At 36.9% G+C, this 20,422-nt stretch overlaps 1 protein-coding gene across 4 annotated transcripts in view; it reads left to right on the top strand.

Moving 5' to 3' along the window:
* Exoc1 (exocyst complex component 1) overlaps positions 1–19,646 on the top strand; it is a 55,713-nt gene extending 36,067 nt beyond the window's left edge. For 2 of the 4 annotated variants that reach the window (XM_029563605.1, XM_029563604.1), the window contains 10 exons: positions 536–641; positions 4,121–4,165; positions 5,975–6,138; positions 6,699–6,806; positions 8,738–8,814; positions 9,656–9,884; positions 12,499–12,682; positions 15,457–15,656; positions 17,150–17,344; positions 19,095–19,646. In XM_029563605.1, coding sequence (XP_029419465.1) covers positions 536–641; positions 4,121–4,165; positions 5,975–6,138; positions 6,699–6,806; positions 8,738–8,814; positions 9,656–9,884; positions 12,499–12,682; positions 15,457–15,656; positions 17,150–17,344; positions 19,095–19,247 — 1,461 coding nt within the window. In that variant the 3' untranslated portion in view covers positions 19,248–19,646. The remainder of the gene's footprint in view (positions 1–535; positions 642–4,120; positions 4,166–5,974; positions 6,139–6,698; positions 6,807–8,737; positions 8,815–9,655; positions 9,885–12,498; positions 12,683–15,456; positions 15,657–17,149; positions 17,345–19,094) is intronic. The other 2 variants (XM_029563607.1, XM_029563606.1) reach the window with 1 other exon arrangement.
* Positions 19,647–20,422: the final 776 nt, after the last annotated feature.

The following is a 20,422-nucleotide window of genomic DNA, read 5'->3' as shown; positions in this document are numbered from 1 at the left end:
GCAGTCAATGCTCTTAAACACTGAGCCATCTCTCCAGCCCTGACTTCCATACTTTTTGACCCTGCATTCCAATCCACCCTTAGGAAATTATCCCAAGGAAACATCATTAGAGACCAAAAATCTTACTGTGCCACTGCCTATAACAAAACACTGAAACCACTTCCTTGTCCTTTGTTAAGGAATTAGTTTACTTTGTTGTGGTCCATCAGCAAAGTAGAATATTGTTCTACTATACAGAGAGGCAGGAAAAGCAGAGTTGATCTGGTTCAATAATTCCAATAATATTTAAAATATTCAAAGGTAATATGTAAAAGTGGAAATATAGGTATGGTTGTTTGACTTATTTTTATAAATTGTTAATGTAGAATACCTTTTTTTAAAGAGAAAAAAATAGCCTTGTTTTTACATTCTATGAAGTACACTAAGGTTTTAGACTACCAAGTTTATAAGTATAAAGGATTTAGGGGGAAGGCTTAAAATCGAAATTGTTAAATATGGTTTACTAATAAGAGGTACATGTTACATTTATTTTAAGAATTACATGGATTATTTATCGCGACTATATGAAAGGGAAATCAAAGATTTCTTTGAAGTTGCAAAGATCAAGATGACTGGCACAACTAAAGAAAGCAAGAAGTTTGGTAAGCGTAGCCATTCAGTTCGTTGTCTTCATATTAAGAATAATTTTACTTCTGACAAGTCTAAAGCCTTTTAAACAAGGTGGAAGAAACTACAGTAGAATTAAAGAAGAAGTCTAATACATTTAATTTACAGGTATTTCAAAGAAAATGTCTTTGAAAGGAAATGTGTATCTTGTTTTCACTAACTAAAATTCTGTAGTGTATAAATCTGACAGCAGTGGGGCATTCATGCTATGATTAGTTCACAGGGAAAGCTGTGGATGAGAAATTGAGGTGCAGTCTGGTAGACAGAGCATTAGGCAGGAGACCCATGTTGGGAATTTTGTTTCTGTTCCCCTAAAGGACCATTTTTACAGGTGGGGACAAGTCATTATTCTCAAGTCATTGCTCTCTATAGAGAAATGAAAATGATTCCTGCTTCTTACTTCTCACTGGCTACCTTGGATCAAAAAAAAAAAAAGTATTTAGTATTTTTCCCCCTGCCAGTGGTCTATAAAATTGTCACCAGAATCTCTCCTGTGATTATACCTTATTCTTCTAAAGCACTATATTTGGGACTTACTATTTTGTGTTGCCTAAATATTTTAAAGGGACAAAAGGATAATTTGAAAGAATAGCCAGTGAAAGTATCAAGCTGAGGAAGGTGATGTGCCGAGGCCACGTTCTGCTCTTGCATGTACCCATCTTTGGAGTTTTCTTTGGATGGAGTTCTGTGCCTATTCAAGTCCAAACCTGGCCTTAAAGGGCTACATGTGTACTCCTCGATGTGTCTGCAAAGCATCCCTTTAGAATACTGAGTTTAGCATTGACTGTTAAAAGGAGCCTATCTACGCCCTAAGCAACTGCAAGAATCAGGAAGCAGGGTTGAAAATTGGTAGCACCTGTTTCCATTTATTAGGGCGGCGAACACTGTCCTTAGACATCATACTTTTTTAATTCACTGAATTAATTATAGTAGTCCAGACATTTGAAGTAGATTGAATTTGTTTGTTAATATGATACAGCTTGATAAAGACAGTGTCTTGGGACAGTAGGCTTTTGGAAACAGAAATGCTAACTCATCCTAAAGGCTAATTGTTCTTAAACAGCAATGTGTTTATATCCTTGTTACTGTTTCACTGTGGATGTTACACCTTTTTTGAGCAAAGAGCATATTATTAATGCAGTTACATGTTTAATGTTTTCATTAAGTATATTTGTCACCACTTGTTAGTGAACCATTTTATATTGAGATATCGCTTTTTTTTTCCACTCTTTTTAGTATATGAAAACAAGTCAGATCCACATTAAGATAAATGAAATAAAAATATAACTTAAATAAAATATAATAGTATCTTAGTTATCATTGTTGTAGCCTAAAGCCTAAGATTTTTCTTTTCCTACCCTTAAGTTCTTAAATTATCTTGTTAAAAATATTTAACTTATATAATATAGGTTTAGAGGGCACTTGTATAATTTTAAAACATTCTAACAAAATAATAAATTTTCTATACATCAATTAAATGATAAGGAATAGGAGAGTAGTTTGTAACCATTCATGGCATGGAAAATTAAAGTATCGGCTATCTTATTATCAAATACAAAAGATGAAAAACTAAATTCAGAGAATAAAAGCAGTTTGTTCATCTCTGAAGATCTGACTTGTTAGCATTTTAAAAGCAAAATTCAAGTTAAATACAGATGGCTTCAGAAATTCTGAATCTAGTAAAGTGTAAATTTTTCCCAATACATTTTTTCAGTTATTCAAAATTAAAATTAAAACCCCTAAATTTGGAAAGTTAATTTCTCAGTCACTCAGAGTTAGTTTTAAATGTCAATTTCTATTGCTTTTTACTTGCTCTGAAAATTCTAGGTCAATGAAACTGGTAAGAATCTATCTCAGAAAAGGAAAAAGATTGATAAAGAACATTCTCAGAGTCAGAGGGATAGCTCTCTCTTTTGGAAACTTAATTCTTATCTTTGCCATCACTTATTTGAAGTAATTCAAAATAGGCTAAAGATGCCAGGAGAGTATCTTTTCTTTGTCATAAAGTCTTTATGTAAATCTTTTTTAAAAATTATTTTAATGTATTATTTATATATCCTCAGAGGCATAGAATTTCCTCCCAGGATCAATACTTTGATAGATTCGTTTCTTTCTATTCTCCAAATGTACTTAATAAGATGGAGGTAAAGGAAAATTAATGATTATTTTTACAATCACTAATTTTTTTTTCGTCCTCAGTTAAGATGCATACCTTAAAGATAAATGTGTCACTGGGTGACTAGTTAGCAATCACCTAACTTAGTGACTTAGACTTAGACTTTGCCACTTTAATATCTGGACTTCTTGTTCCATGTTCTCTTGAGCTTCAGGTGATCAAACCTGGGAAGATATAGTGGCTTTTGCCTTGAAGTGTGACAGGCATTGTGTCAGTTGACACATTGTTCTCTGTTTTTGAGGTCTTTTAGTCTATAGTTTATTCTTTAGTTGCATTAATATGATTTATTTGCCTTTTGATAACTTACAATTTTGAATTTAGAATGTTTCATGACATAAGCTCTAAAACTGATCTATAAATATCACATAGAGCAAAACTTGAGAACAAAAGAAATGCCAAATGATGGGGGCTGGAGAGATGGCTCAGCAGTTAAGAGCACTGGCTGTTCTTGCAGAAGACTCATGTCAAATCCCAGCACCCACATGGCTAACAGCCATCTGTAACTCCAGTTCTAGGGCATCTGATGCCCTCTTCTGTCCTCTGTGGGCATTGCACAACACGGGTGCACTGCAGGCAGTACACTCATACACATTTAAAAAAAATGGCAGATGACCAGTTCAAAGTCCTGTCTAAATCTGCCCCTCAACTTTACTCTTCTATGCACATGTCTCCTGGTTGTTGGTTTCATGCCCTTCACTTTAGTATTCATGGGCCAGTTACCAAGTAATTCAGTTTGATATTTGGCTTTAATTTTAAATTACCTTAAAGCCCCACTCAATGTTATTTTTTAACAGCTACAATATAAAATTATTTAGTCCATGGAGGTTGTTTTCAGGAGCTTGCTTTCAGGGAATACAAGATTGTTAATGCCTAAATAATCCCGTTTCCTAATAAATTTCCACTGTATTAAATTATTATTACTTGGAGCTACATTTTCTCTGGAAATAAAACTTTGCAAATTCATTCTTTTAAATGTAAGTATACCAACTTTCTAAACTAAAACAACAACATGCATCTAAAAGTGTGGGAGAGAGATTTTTCTGAATATTTGAGTAAAAGCCATATATTAAAAGACTAGTAAAATTTTTCTCTCATAATTTTTCAATTAGTAGCTGACCAACTAAATGTGTGTTTGCACCTTTCGTTACTCGATGCTCATGGTTCTTTGCATGTGTCTTTTTAAACTAGAGCTTTAACTTCCTCTTGTGCATGGTTTGTGCAAATTGCAGTTTATTAACTTGTCTTTGTCTTTGATGCTTGCAACCTAATCCATCACAGCTACACTGCCTCGAAAAGAAAGTGCTGTCAAACAGGAAACAGAGAGTGAGTATGCTTAGTGTACTAGTAGGTGTCCTCTGCTGTTTAATGTCTAGAAGTTACTTGTCTTGAAAAATATTAATGCCAGAAATATTGATTGCACTGAATTGCAAGGTATTGGAAAAGGAAACTCAACATGGTGGTTTTGATGTGGTACATCCAAGAAATAAGTGATATAGTTAAAATTGTACAGTGAGGAATAAAACTTTGTGTCAAAAATTTATGAGAAGCCTTAATTAACCATCATACTTCTATTTTCAGGCTGTGTTAGAAAGAGCTCTAAAAATCCTTATTTGGGCAGGAGGGGGGCGCTGGAGAAGTGTCTCAGCAGTTAAGAGTGTGTACTGCTCTTGCAGAGGACCCAGGTTCAGTTCCCAGTACCCACATCAGGTGGCTCACAACCACCTAACTACAGCTCTAGTGGACTCTGACTCCTCTGGTCTCTGTAGGCACCAGCATTCATGTGCACATACTCATATGCTGACACACACATGCATATAATTAAAAATAATAATAATAAGCTGGGCTTGGTGGCACATGCCTGTAGTCCCAGCACTTGGGAGGCAGAGGCAGGCCAGTTTGATGGAGAAATTACTCAATTGGGGTTTCCTTTTCCCAGGAGTCTCCAGTTTGTGTCTAGTTGATAAAAACAAAATAGCCCAATTGTTTTATGTCTACTAAAACTTGTGGCTGCCATAATGGCATATGCCTTTAATCACAGCCCTCAGCAGGCATAGGCAGGTGGATCTCTGTGAGTTCAAGGCCAAGGTCTACATAGTGAGTTCCAGGCCATCTGGGGCTACAGGGAGACCCTATTTCAAAAAGACCATAATAATAATAATAATAATAATAATAATAATAATAATAAATCTTTAAGAGTTCTTATAGTCTTATTTTACATAATGAAGCCAAAGTGTCTCAAATTGTCCCTGTTAGAACTTCATTTGCCCCTTCGGCCCATTAGCAATCAATACAAGTTGAGGGATAATCTAGAATTTAAGTGTTTTGTTTATATTCTGAATCTAAACATCACATTTTCTTCTAATAAATGAATCCTTTAATTCCTTGTTTTTTAAGGTGGGCTGTTGTTCATCTTGAATTCTCATTTTTCCTCATGGCTTTATTTTCCTAAATTCTGCCTAAACACAAATGTCTCTTATCAGTATGGTCTAATGAAGTGTTACATATCAGTGGTATTTTAAAATATCAGATTCTAGAATTTTTTTATACCTATAGATCACTGGGTTAATCATTCACTTACTAGAAAAGCAGTGTTTCTAGTTCAGAAGTATATTAAGTTGAATCATATATATTTAGCTTTTTGTGGGGCAAAATGATCAAATAGTGATGGTTTCTTGTGGTTCAACTTAGTAGATTCATTTTAAATTAAGAGATGATTAGTAGTGAGGTAAGGGTTTTCTTCAGAAATATTACAGAGCCTGTCCAGCTGTTATGCTACTGTAGTACTTAGTGACCTTCATCTTTATACCTGTCCTTCGAACAGGAAAGAAACCCTCATCTCTTTCAGCTTAGATAGCACCAGAAAGCGTGATGGAATGGGGCAGGGCATAGACTCTCAGATCTTTAAGGTCCTCTCTATCCTATTCCAAAGTTGTGTGTAGTTTTCTTTCTCTTTGTAATATGTTCTGCAGTAGGGTACCCCAGTATCAAGGCAAGTTAAGGACTATGCACAACTTGTACTGTGTAGCAGAATATGAGTCCTTGAAGGTGAAGACTGTAGAGAGTAGTCCTGGTACAGATTCTGGATCCTGTATTCATGAAGATCACGACTTTCAAAGTGTTATTATTTCTTAGGTCTTCATGGAAGCTCTGGGAAACTAACTGGATCAACTTCTAGTCTAAATAAACTCAGCGTTCAGAGTTCAGGAAATCGAAGATCACAGTCATCCTCCCTGCTGGACATGGGAAACATGTCTGCCTCTGATCTCGATGTTGCTGACAGAACCAAATTTGATAAGGTAAGATAACAAGCACTTCTTAACATTAGCATTGTTTTATAATGGCAGTTAGTGATTGCTTTAAATGTGTTTAAAGATTCAGGCTCTTGGATACCTTTTAAGATATTATGTTGTTCCAATTCTGAATTGTATCTGAAGAAAAAATTCCTAGTCAAATGGCAAATAAAAGATGAATAAACAATTAAATAGCACCAAAACTTTATCAATATTTATTACAAATCATGAAGTGCAAATAAAATTGCATCTAAGTTGTTTAAGCAATGACAACATCAAAAGGAAGAAAAATAAAGCTTAACTGTTAGCCACGGAGCACCAGCTAAGTTTCAAAAGATTGTTTTCCTCTTTCCAATTGTGAACTGAATAACTGAGCTTTCTTTTGGTCCTGTTAAACCTGTCAATCTTGGAAGACTTCGTCTTTGACATTTTTTGAGTATTATAGGTTGATAGGATTATTGATATTATAGATCCATGGTCCCTGCAGAAGAGTGAATTAAATGTGGAATGTCATTTAAGCATTTGGTGCAGTTCTTTAATTGTAGAATCATTTTGGTTTTCTTCAGATCTTTGAACAGGTACTAAGTGAACTGGAGCCCCTGTGTCTGGCAGAACAGGACTTCATAAGTAAATTTTTCAAACTGCAGCAACATCAGAGTATGTCTGGAACTATGGTATGGCTTACATTTATTTTGGCTAATATTTATGGTCTGTAACATAATTAACCCAATTAATGTTATAGTATGTAGTCACAGTTTCAAATCCAGATAAAAAAGGAAAGGATTTGCAATGAAAGAATCTTTAAATTTTCTTGTTATTTACAAAATAATAAAAACAGTGATAGTAATTAGAGCTTATATTCTAGAATGTCTAATATTCTAGAATGTCTTGAACAGCCTCTAAATTAATGAGATGGGAGATGTCTGAATTTATTTTGGAGAGAACATTATTCGAAAAGTGATTTTAAGCCGGGTATGATGACTCTTGCCTATAATTCCAGCACTTACGAAGCATCTGAGGTAGGAAGATTGCCTTGAGTTCTAGGCTAGCCTAAGCTACAGAATATGAGGGCTGCCTTAACAAAACAAAACAAAACTCACCAATTTTAATATTTTAGCATTCCTAAAGAAAAAATACAATTTGAAAGAAGTGAAGGCATACAGGGAAAAAGTGAGACCTCAGATAGGAATCTGAATCTGTCTTATAACTCTGTGGAACCAGTAACCTCATCCCCAGATTTCCTCTTCTGTAAAGTGAATGTAACGATATGTCCTCAGCATGTATTTTAGGTGGCATAAGTGGAAGAGCATGAAATGAGAGAATTGCTAGAAGAATCTAAAGAGCTTAATACCACACTTTGAATGTGATTTTATATATATATATATATATTGAGGTTATCTGAAAACGGTTATAAAGGCATCAGTCTCAGGCAGTGATAGAATGAATGGGAAATTCATTATTGTTGGAGTTTCTTGTTCCTGATGGTGGTAGTAGTGATAAATTTATCTGTAAGCATTTTTGACAGCATTTTTTTAAATACTGAAATATTCATGGAATGATTGGTGAGATAGCCCTAATTTTTTAAATTCCATTTCTAAAGTTGGTGGACATATACTTTTTTTTTTTCTCCAAGCTGCCTCTTAAGTTCACAGTGCCTTCCCAGCCTTACATACCCTTCTTTTCCCTCAACAACTATGCCCCGTGTTTTCATAGACAAATACAGTTTCTTACTCTATAATAACTTATAATAATTTTCAGGGGGGAAAAAAATCTAAAAATCGGGGCTGGCAAGATTGCTCAATGGGTAAAGGTGCTTCCTGTGCAAGCCTGACAGCCAGAGTTCAATCCTGGGAATCTACATAAAGGTGGAAGGAATGAACTCACTCCACCAAGTTACCTTCTGCCCGCATACACACTTGGTGGCATACACTCCCACTCCCACACAAACATCATACACAATGATAAAAAAATAATTTTTTTTAAATTCTAGGAACAAGAATTTCATGAACATTCATAAAGAGCATACAAAAAATTATATTGCTTTAATGGTAATACAAAAAGCCATTATTTTCTATAACATATGCTCTTGTAGGTATCTTAAGACTTAGCAGGCTTTTGATATAACTATGTTGACATAAACTAGTCACTTTGTTGGCCTTTCATTATATAAAGTTCTTGAATAAGCCAAGCGTGGTGGTGCACACCTGTAGTCCCAGCACTTGGGAGGCAGAGGCAGGTGGATCTCTGTGAGTTCAAGGCCAGCCTGGTCTACATAGTGAGTTTTCAGGACAGCTGGGGCTACAGGGAGACCCTGCTTAAAAAAAAAAAAAAAAAAAAATCTTTAAAAAATTTTTTGGAAACTGGGGCGGGGAAGGCTGTAGAGTGAGTTCTAGCTAGGCCAGCAAAGACTGTCTCTAAAAACAAAACAAATACAACTGGGTGTGGTGGGCACATCCTTTAATCCCAGCACTCGGGAGGCAGAGGCAGGCATCTCTGTGAGTTCAAGGCCAGCCTGGTCTACATAGTGAGTTTTCAGGACAGCTGGGGCTACAGGGAGACCCTGCTTAAAAAAAAAAAAAAAAAAGTTCTTGAATAATTTTTGCAGACTGAGGCAGAGGACCTGGATGGAGGAGCACTGTCACGGCAGCATAATTCTGGCACACTACTGCCTGTTTCATCTGAGTATGTATTTATTACTGTCTGTTGCTTGTTTTGGAAAAAAAATAAACTTTAAATTGAAGAGTCCACAATGTTCTCAGTAACCTGCTGGCACCCACCACAAATCTACTTCCTTTGTTTCTTCTATAAAATGCCCTGGCCAAAGCAAAAGGTTTATTTTGACTCAGTTCAGGGTGGGAAAGTCAAGGCAACAGGAGTTTGAAGGAGCTGATCACATAGCATCAGCAGTCTGGAATGAAGGCTTGTGCTCAGCTCACTTTCTCCTTTGTGTACGGTCAGGATCCAGCCCAGGGAGTTGTGTCACCCATAGTCGGTGGATCTTCCCACCCCAGTTAACCTAATCAAGGAAATCCCCCACAAACATGCCCAGAGGCTAGCCTATCATAGATGATCTCTCTATTTGTACCTGGAGGCTTGTCTCCTAGGTCCTTAAGATCCTGTTCACTCGACAGTTAAAACTACCCATTCCATGTGCCCACTGCCAGGAACAGTTTATTGGTCCTATTGTTGGGCTCTTCAACTCTTCTCTCAGTAATCATAAATGATTTCACCAATTCTGGTGTTTACTGGTAAAAGTTAGCCTTTAAACTGTTGTGTATTTCTTATACATTTCAGAACCCAGTTTTACTAATGAAACAAAGCTAAAACCTGCAATAGAATGTTTTTATATCAAAAACTGCTCTGGACTAGTTCATATTTGACTTTTTAATTGTAGTACCAATTTTTAGGTGTCTTTTTTTTATATAGTGAACTGAAGATGAAGGTGAATTCACCTTGTTTATAGTGACTGTATTATGTGTGTATATATACATATATATATATAATATTTTTGCTTTCTGAACAGGAAAGATATGATTCGCCAAATGATGATTAAAATATTTCGCTGCATTGAGCCAGAACTGAACAACCTAATTGCATTAGGAGACAAAATTGATAGCTTTAATTCCCTTTACATGCTAGTCAAAATGAGTCATCATGTGTGGACTGCACAAAATGTGGATCCTGCTTCTTTTCTAAGTACTACATTGGGAAACGTTTTGGTGACTGTGAAAAGGAACTTTGACAAATGCATTGTAAGTTGTAAAAAATAATTCAAGAGCAAATCATTAGACAAAAATGGTTAATTTATTAAATTCACGAAATCTCCGGCTTTCTGTTGAGGTCTAGTGAAGCAGGGAGTTGGCATCAGTTCATAGGAACAAAGGAAGATGGGGGTGCTGTGAGGTCGAGCAGGCTCTGCAGCAGGTGGGACAGGGCCACCTGCTGTTGGAGAGAGCTCCTGTGTTACTGACGCCTCCATTTACTGATCTGTGACCTGTGATTTAATCAAACAGTTAAAAGTTGCTTGGGTTTATTGTTTCATATATTCTAATAAAATTAACCTGATTATTTTAATTGATAGTTTAAATTAGTATTATTTAAATTATTTTAAGAAGTCTAATCTTACTGCTTTAAGAATAAATTGTTAGCCAGGCGTGGTGATGCACGCCTTTAGTCCCAGCACTCAGGAGGCAGAGGCAGGCGGAGCTCTGTGAGTTCAACGCCAACCTGGTCTACATAGTTAGTTCTAGGACAGCTGGAGCTATAGGGAGATCGTGTCTCAAAAAGACCAAAAAAAAAAAAGAATAAATTATTATAGGTCTGGAGAGATGGCTCAGCGGTTAAGATCACTGGTTATTCTTGCAGAAGACCTGGGTTCAAATCCCAGCACCCACTTGGCAACCACTGTCCGTAACTCCAGTTCCAGGGGGTCTGATGGCCTCTTCTGTCCTTGTGGTCATTGCATGACATGGGTGCACTTACCAACAGGCAGGCAATATACTCATACACATAAAAATAATAAAATATTTTTAAAAAATTTTTAAAGAATAAATTGTTATTAATAACTTCTAGCAATCATCATGTCCCTCTTTCTACTAAAAGAAATAATATTTATAGTTTTATTATTGTCTTGGGTTTTGGTAAACTTGTAGGACTGAACTGGGCTGAATCAGGTTTTTAAAAACTTTCTTTTTATTAATATAAAAGTGAGTATCATTTGAATATTTCTACTATGTGGTCTCTAAGTTATACCTAGTTCTTACATATCTGTAGGATAATGGCAAGTGAAGATATTAAGAGCAATTAAAATCCATGCCATTTCTTTTACTTTAAAAACTTTAACACTTATTGGAGAGGAGGGTTGTTCAGTGGTACATTACTTGCCTAGCTTCTGCAAGGTTCTAAATTCTGTCCCTAGCGTCACAAAAGCAATATCCCCATCTCCACAAATAGTGATAACCAGGAGCTTCTAAGTAGAAACAGACCCCTGAGAGGAAAAGGAAACCTAACAAAGACTAGGATAATGGATCTGTGGCACAGTTGAAATACCAAATCATAGAGGTACTATGTGTTTCCAGACATGAGCTCTTACTGCTCTTCTCAACACGTTGCCTGGTAGAGAATAACTGCTTGCTAACTGATAGCTTGTATAATCAACAGCATTTAGCACAGGTTTGGGCATTTTACACACACTGTCTCATCTGATCCTCATACCACCACCACCACCTCCATGAGGTAGGTGTTTCAAGGTGTGAAGTTACTTTCCTGTGTCAGCAATTAAAAAGTGACAAAACTGGCATTCAGATCCACATGGTCTTCCACTGCCTTCTACATCTATGTTGACACCTCATACTTGTCAGTACTGATGAGGTGGAGTATTCATAAGGACAAGTTGAAATCATTGATAATGCTCACAGGGTTTTTTATATGAATACCTGCAGCCTAGAAATTATTCTTCTAATCCACATATCATGAAGTTTTCAACTTATACTGTCTGCAAATCTCAGGACAAAGAAGTTTTATGTAGAAATTGGGACTGTAATTGACAAATCCATAGATCTTTTTATACCCAAATGGCTGTATTCTGTTTACATGAAGCATGTTTTTATAGAACTTTGTCACTGTGTCCAAGCACTGTGCTGAACCTACTTAGAATAAGTTACTATTAAATATATAGGAGACTACATAATGCAAGCCCATAGTTGAAATTTGTAACCTCCCCCTCTATTCTTGTACCCCGCTCCCCAAATAGAGAGTTTATTTGTCCAAATAGAAGTTTTAGGTGAGTACAAATTAGAAATGGTTATGGTTCTCAAACTTGGCCACATGACCACCATCCAGAACTGAATGAGGGATCGCCTTCATACCTTTCTGCTCTACTCAAGCCCTGGGTGGGTAACTTTCTTGTCCTTGTCTTTCAGAAATGATAGAAATGTGTTGTTTCTAGTTTGAACAGACTTGAAGTTCAAAATCCTTGTGTATATCTTGTTTTAAATAATAATTTTCCTTTTATTTCCTTAAATATGTCCTTAAAATGTTTCAGACTTTTTTTTTTCTTTTTGGTGTTAGGGTCTCCCTGTAGCCCCAGCTGGCCTGGAACTCACTATGTAGACCAGGCTGGCCTTGAACTCAAAAGACCCACCTGCCTCTGCCTCCCAGGTGCTATAATTAAAGGCATGTGCCACCATGCTTGGCCTAAAATGTTTTTTAATCTGTATGGTAGGTTCTCATCGATCCTTGTTGGAATTAATTTCCAGCAGTTGAAGTTGTAAGTTAGCATCTGTAATGCTTGGTGTTAATATGTGCATTTGATTGTATGTAGTTTCTAAGTTGCTTGGCTTTCTCTCCCTATCTGTCTAACTTTAGAGTAATCAAATAAGGCAAATGGAAGAAGTAAAGATCTCAAAGAAAAGTAAAGTAGGAATTCTTCCATTTGTTGTTGAATTTGAAGAATTTGCTGGACTTGCAGAGTCAATCTTTAAAAATGCTGAACGTCGTGGAGATCTGGATAAAGCATACACCAAACTTATCAGAGGAGTGTTTATTAACGGTACAGTTTTGTTCTGTTCTAGAAAATGTTTTGGTTATTTTCATTATTTCTGGTAACTCTGAAGCTGGAGGAGATACATGTTCACTGCTTCCAATATTCTATGATCTTTTTAGGCTTTCTGAAATTAAAGATCTCATAAATTTGAAAACTAGGCAGCATATAAACCAATTCATATTCATCAGTAACCACATATATTTCATGGTTCCTAGGGGATTATTACTATGATAAATTGAAAAATCATTTTTTAAACTAGAAAATGACCTCCTGGATTACACTTTCCTTTGTCTAATCTGTGTTTTCCAGATAGGTATGGGTCTATCCCTTGGAGTCTGGTCAACCTACCAGGCAACACACCAGTAGGGAAAACTGACTCTCCCAGCAGCTATCAATTGCCAGTAGATCCTCAGCTAGGACTGGGACTTCTTGCCCACCTCCCCCTTTCATGCCTGATTTTTTTCTGGCTTTGGTTTGCATGGGTCTTGTGCATGCTGTCACAAGCACTGTGGATTCATATGTGCAACTACCCTGTGGTGTACAGACAATGTGGTTTCCTGGTATTCATCTACCACATCTGGCTCTTACATTCTTTCCACCCCCTCTTCCATAATATCCCCTGAACCTTGGGAGGAAAGGGTATGTTATAGGTATCCCATTTAGGGCTGAGTAATCTTCATTCTCGTAGTCTCTGCATGTTGATCAGTTGTGAGTCTCTGTACTAATTGCCATCTGTTGCAATAAGAACCTTCTATGGTGAGAGTTGAGAGATGCGAGTAATCTATCAGTATAACAATAAGTCATTAGGAGTCAGTTTAATGCTATGTTTATTTGGCTGAGTAATTATAGTAGGTTCTCCCCTATGGCCTATGATCTGTCTAGCCACAAGTTCTTGGCCCTGATAACAGTGTCAGGTAGACTCCGTCTTATGAAACACCTTAAATTCAATCAGATGGTGGTTGGTTACTCCCAATACATATGTGCCACTTTGCACCAGCGGGCATATTTTGCCAAGCCCATTGTTACTGTAGCTCACAATGTTCACAGCTGGGTAAGGTTGATGATTACCTTTCTCTGCCTGTAGCATACATAGCACTTTCTAGTACTGTGAAAGTAAAGAGTACTGGCGGGTACTAACCAGTAAAGACGAAGCTTTGAGGGCAGTATGACCTTGGCTTCTTTATTCTACAACTCAGATATATAATGTCTTCAGCAATAGGGTATTACTGTCAAGTTCTGGTGGCTAAGTAAGTGCAATGACAATAGCCAGCATTGTTTGAAAAAAATTTATTGTACTTCACACAGTAGTTTGGAAACTGTTAACTCTATAATTATGTTGTCCTGTTGTCTTTCCTTGTCAGTTAATGTAGATTTCTGTCTTGATTTCTTTTCCCGTTGCTATGATAAAATAGTAAAAACAACTTGAGAGAGAAAGGTTTTAGTGTTGCTCACACTTCAAGGTACGGTTCGTCATGGCAGGGAGGTCAAGGCAGCAGGAACTTGAAGCAGGTGACTATACCACATCCACAGTGAGAAGAGAGCAGCAGGTGTTTGCATGCTGGTACTCAGCTCACTTTCACCCCTCTTACACAGTCCCAGATCCTCTGCCTAGGGATTGATGCCACCCACAGTGGGCAGACCTTCCCACTCAACTAATGTAATCACAGTAATCACCCACAGGCATGCTCAGTGGCCCATCACCCACATGATTCTAGATTCTGAAGGGCTGAGAATTAATACTAACCATCACAATAACCATAATCATTTTAATGACTATACTATTTTCCATTTATCATTATTTACTTACCAAATATTCTGTTAGTCTGTATTAAAGAAAATATATTTTCAAACTAGAAATGCAATTGTTTTACAAGGATTTATGTATTTTCAAGCTTTTGCCAAATTATGGTGCAGAAACCTTTTACCAACTTGACACCCTGAGCATTTAGTGAAAGTTTCTGCTCCATGTGCTCTTCAGTGCTGGGTGTTACTATAGGCCATCAGTCTTCTTATCCCTTGCTACCCTGGTGGGCTTAGAATTATCTCACTTTTTAATTGCACTCCATGATTTTGTTTATGGTATCTAACCCTGTAAAATTTTCAAATTTTATGTCAGTTTTTTTTTTCCTCTTCACTTTTTTTGGTCATTCTTTAGAAAATCATGCTATCACAAAATTATGGTTTTTAAGTAGCTATATTTTCTTTGATGCTTATGAATTTTTTTGTATTTTAAATACTTGAGCATTTAAAAATTTAGCCAGAAGATGTGAAGCAGTAATCTAATTTTAATGTATTCAAAGCCTGGAACTAGAGATATGACTCAGTGGTTAAGAGCACTGACTGCTCTTGGAGAGGACCTAGGTTCGATTTCCAGCACCCACATGGCAGCCAACAACCATCTGTAACTCCAGTTCCAGGGGGATTTGACACTCTCTTCTGACCATGGCATTGCATGACACGGGTATACTTACATACGTATACTTACATACATGTAAGCAATACATTCACACATAAAAAATGTTTAAAGTAATAAAATAATGTTTATAATGTATTGAAAGGAATCACTGGTCATCCTATCATGTTTTGAATAATTCATTATTTCTCTACTGATTTGAAAAGCCACCTTTATTATATTCTGAATTTCCGTTTATATTTCGTTTTAGGATGACTTACTGTGTTCAGGTGGTCAGATGACCTTGCAATACAGAATGTTGTACTTAGTCCACAATGATTATACCAGAGTTGTTTTTTGTTTTTTTTTTTTCCTGCTTTGATTTTAGTGGAGAAAGTAGCAAATGAAAGCCAGAAGACTCCCAGGGATGTTGTTATGATGGAAAACTTTCACCATATTTTTGCAACCCTTTCTCGTTTGAAAATATCATGTCTAGAAGCTGAGAAAAAAGAAGCTAAACAAAAATATACAGATCACCTTCAATCTTACGTCATTTACTCCTTAGGACAACCTCTTGAAAAACTAAACGTAAATATATTTTCATTCAGCATGTTTTCCTGGTTTTGAACCTGTATACATCAGTTAGCATAAGAATAATGAACAGACATTTAAATTTTCTGTATTCTGACACAGGGATGAGGAAGGAACAACTCAGTTATTGAAGCTGCCAATGCATCAGGCACTCAAAAGACTTTCTATATGCATTATTTCTTTTAATTCTTACAAACAATGATATACCCAGATGTGGTCGACATTCTTCTAATCCTCCATACTTCGAAGGCTGAAGCAGGAGGATCACAAGTTTAGCACAGCATGAGCAGAACCCAGTCTCAAAAATAGATAAATAATGGCTGCCCATAGTGGCGCACACCTTTAATCCCAGTGCTCAGGAGGCAGAGCAGGTGGATCTATGTGAGTTCAAAGCCAGCCTGGTCTACATAGTGAGTTCCAGGCCAATTGAGGCTACAGGGAGACTGTCTCAAGAAGACCAGAAAAAATAAATAATATATGATTTAAATCATGATATAACCTAAGCTATCCCATTTTAGGACACTGAAAGTAAAATTGAGGGCAAACCCGGATTGAACTTTAGCATTCTAGGGTCTTCCCATTTCTTACCTCATAGATAGCCAACTTTTATGCCTAATTCAGGTAAAGATTTCAAAAACTTTATCAAGATAAAAGGAACAGGGCTAAGGAAACAGCTCTCTGGGTGAAGTGCTTGATATACAAGCATGAAGGCCTGAGTGGGTTCCCAGACCACATAAAAGCCAAATATGGAGACATATGCCTGTACCTCAGCATTGAGGACCGAGACAGGCAGATACCAGGTGCTCGCTGGCCAGCAAGTCCAGCCCAAATAGTGAGCTCCAAGCTCAGTGAGAGACAGTGCTCCAAAAAGTAAAGTGGAGGAGCAATTGAGGAAGGCATCCAATGTTGAGCTGTGTCCTCGGCACACTCACCCACACATACACCACACACATAAGAAGAAACAAATTTTGTACATTGCCTATTCCTTTCTTTCCTGACTTGTCATTTCTAAAAGCAAATAATAACAATAAAGTTAATAAATGATGGTTTTGCCAGATATTATGGTTTGTGCCTATAATCCCAGCATATAGGAGGCTGAATCAGGAGGAACACGGGTCTGAGTCCAACCTGGGCAACATAATACCTGTCTCAGAAAAAGAAAGAGAAAGCAAATGAGAGAAAGACATGTAGCATGTGTGAGGTCCTGGGTCTAATATCTAGCACCCCCCCAAACCCATACTATTAAATGGAAAATACAGCATACAAAAGTTAAATTTTTATTTAGTCACATTAAAAGAGTAGAAGGAAGTTCGAGACATTAGCAATAGTTGTCACACAGTGGTAGGATAATAGGTGATTGTTATTTCCTTTCTCACATGGTCTGGTTTCTGTGCAGTGATTATATGCTTACATACTTTGTGATCTAGTCTTTTAGTTTAAGTGACAATAAAAGTAGTTCTCAGCCATTATTCACCTTCATTCTCTTGAAGCATTTCTTTGAAGGCGTTGAAGCCCGAGTAGCACAGGGCATAAGGGAGGAGGAAGTGAGCTACCAGCTTGCATTCAACAAGCAAGAGCTTCGCAAAGTTATCAGAGAATATCCTGGGAAGGAAGTGAAGAAAGGTCTGGATAACCTCTACAAAAAGGTTGATAAGCATTTGTGTGAAGAGGAGAACTTACTTCAGGTATGCTCATTCTTTTGGCCAAGAAGACAGTCTGTTTTTCTGCAGAGTACTCCTCCAAACAGGTCAGATTCTCTAGCTTTAGTATAAGAGAAGAGTTCGATAGCCAAGAGTGGTGGTTCATGCCTGTAATCCCAGCCCCTGGAAGCTGAGTCAAGAGGATCAAGTGGTCAAGGTCACCCTTGGCTACATATTGAGTTACGACGGCCAACCTGGGATACATGAGACCCTGTCTCAAAAAACAAAAAGTAAAAATGAATGAAAAATTTCATAAAGTTCAGACCAGGTTAATGAATTATGAGGAAGGAAGGAGCCATAATTATAATCATCCCTGCTTTTATTTTTCTATTTTATTATGGTGAGACATTAAATTGTTTCTACTCTGGTTGGGTTTTTTATTTGTTTCATTTTTGCTTTTTAGATTTTAGGCGAAGAGGTAAATGCAGCATTCTTTAATACAGTGCAGTGGTTCTGAGAGTGGTAATTGGAGTTAGAATTTGTAATCTGGGTCCAAATTAAGCTGCACGATTTGGGGCAAGTTACTTTACCTCTCCAAGTTTCAAATTTCCTTATTTGAAAAATGACATCTTTCCCATATAAGACCTAGTTATTCTTATTTATAACTAAGAGAGATTGGAGTGTAGAGAGGTAGACTAATACAACAAAGCTCTTCTAGCTAATGGGTGGCGGAGCCAGACTGAGACTCTGAATGAAGCCATAGTCTTTATAAACCATGCTGAAAAGCTCAGATGAATGAGAAGAATTCTGGTTTCAACATCATAGAAGGCCTCATGGGGATATTGTGTCGTATTCACTTCTGAAAGTCAGTGTGTTAATAAGTGGGGGGGGGGTGGCATTCAGGTGGAGAAGTGGCATAAGCCAAATGATGAAGCAAGGTGTGATACTGTTTGAGAAACAGTGATTGATCTTAAATGACAGGATTTATGAAGTTCACAAAGAAAAGCCCTAGAAGAGTACGTTCCCTCAATGGTCATGGTCAAGCAGGAATATGATCATAGCCCCCACTTCACCAGGTCCTCAGGAGACTTAAATCAGTTTAGAAATCCCATAAGCGCGTTCTGTGCTAGTATATAGAGTAAGTGTCTATAGATGGACACTCTTGCATCATTGTGTGAATTGAATTCTGTCTTGAAGTTAACTACATATCAGTCTCCATTTCTAGGTTGTTAATCACATAGTAGTGCGTCTGGCTTATTTTGGTACCCTCCACAGTATCAAACAATGTTCTGCATCATCAGTTTTAGATAAAGAAATATTTTAACTTTTTATCTGAAATGGAATTTAAACATTATATGTTATATTACATTTCATTGAATCACTGGCCTTAGCTCCATCCATAATTGTGTATAGCATTATCTGCTGTGAATATTGGAGTATATGTAATAATAACTGAATCATAATGAATGTTTGCTCATGCGAGACACTATACTAAGCACTGCCTGTATTCCCTTGTTTAATCCTCACAAGAAAATTGGGAAGATAAAGTGCTATTATCCGTACTTTTGTTTACAGATGAGGATCATGAGACCAGAGCAAGCACTGATGCCATATACTTAGGTCACGAATCTGTTAAGTGGAAACTGAGGATGCTGGTTCCAGAACACATGTCTTTAATTATTAGATTATATCATATTCTTAGACTCTATCTTGGCATTATTTCTCCATACTCGATTATAAATTTATCTCCATTCATTCACAGTTCACTGACTTGTTTTTCTCTCCTTTTTAATAGGTGGTGTGGCACTCCATGCAAGATGAATTTATACGCCAGTACAAGCACTTTGAAGGTTTGATAGCTCGCTGCTATCCTGGATCTGGAGTTACAATGGAATTCACTATTCAGGACATTCTGGATTATTGCTCCAGCATTGCACAGTCCCACTAAGCAGTATGGAAGGAGAAAAGAGAAATGAGCAAGTGCTATCAGTGCACCAGACACTACATAAAAAGTTAAGCAAGTGCTTTGAGAGGCCAGACTCAAAAGCTTATGTGTTGCTAAATGTCAGATAAATGCATAATACTATGCTGCAAATATTTAAGTGTGAAAGTACCAACCTGTGGAGCATTTATTTGATCCATAACGTTGTGTACCATCTTAAAGCATTTATCTCATCATGAAATGCTTTTTGCATTTCCCAGTGACTGGACAGAAAATTTTCCTGTATTACCCAGCTCTTGTGTTTGACAGTGGCTGTCCTGTGTGTAAAATGCACTGGGAGTTCTTCAACATTTAGCACTTCTCTGTTACTTACAAATCATAGGACTACTAAAATCTTGCACAGAATTTTTTCTTTGTCTCATTGTCTAACAAACATGTATGTGGATAAGCGAACTGATGTAAATAATCAGTTATAAACCTGGCTTTTAAGGATGATGTAGCTATGTGTTTTGAATCAAATAAAGAAATTTTTAGCTTGTGGTGGCATACACCCTTAGCTCCGGCATTTGGGAGGCAGAGGCAGGTGGGTCTCTTGAGTTCAAGGCCAGCTGGTGCTACAGGGAGCTCCTGTTTCAAAAAGACCAAAAAAGTAAGAAGAAGAAGAAATTTTCAAAAAGTGGATATTTAATAATAATCTTGTTTTTATATATCTTCTATATAAGAGCAAATTCTTATAGAATCAATATACAGAAAGTATGAGTCCATATACCACAAAAAGACTTTAAACACTAAGAAAAATAATGGGACAAAAGAAAGGTCATTTATAATGGCCTCAAAGTTATTTAATATATAGGACTAATGGAAGATGTACCATGGGCTGAACAACCCAAATGTCTATGAGCAGTAGAACGACAGATGAAACTTCATTCAGTGGTACAACATGGAAGTGAAAATACAATAAATGCCAGGAAAACACTGCCAGGTAGAAAAAAGTCTGTAACAGAAGAGCATTGTATTAGTTACTTTTCTATTGCTGTGATAAAAACCATGACCAAAGTGACTTCCAGAAGAGCTTTATTTTGGCTTACGGTTCCAGACTGAGAGTCATAATGGTGGGTGTGATGGCTAATCCTGGTGTCAACTTGACTGGATCTGGGATTAACTGAAATGAAAGAGATCTT

The sequence above is a fragment of the Nannospalax galili genome, unplaced genomic scaffold (genome assembly GCF_000622305.1).
Source record: "Nannospalax galili isolate Female #2095 unplaced genomic scaffold, S.galili_v1.0 scaffold433, whole genome shotgun sequence".
Lineage (NCBI taxonomy): Eukaryota > Metazoa > Chordata > Mammalia > Rodentia > Spalacidae > Nannospalax > Nannospalax galili.
Note: the sequence above shows the minus strand (reverse complement) of the source record. Positions and strands in the feature narration are given on the sequence as shown.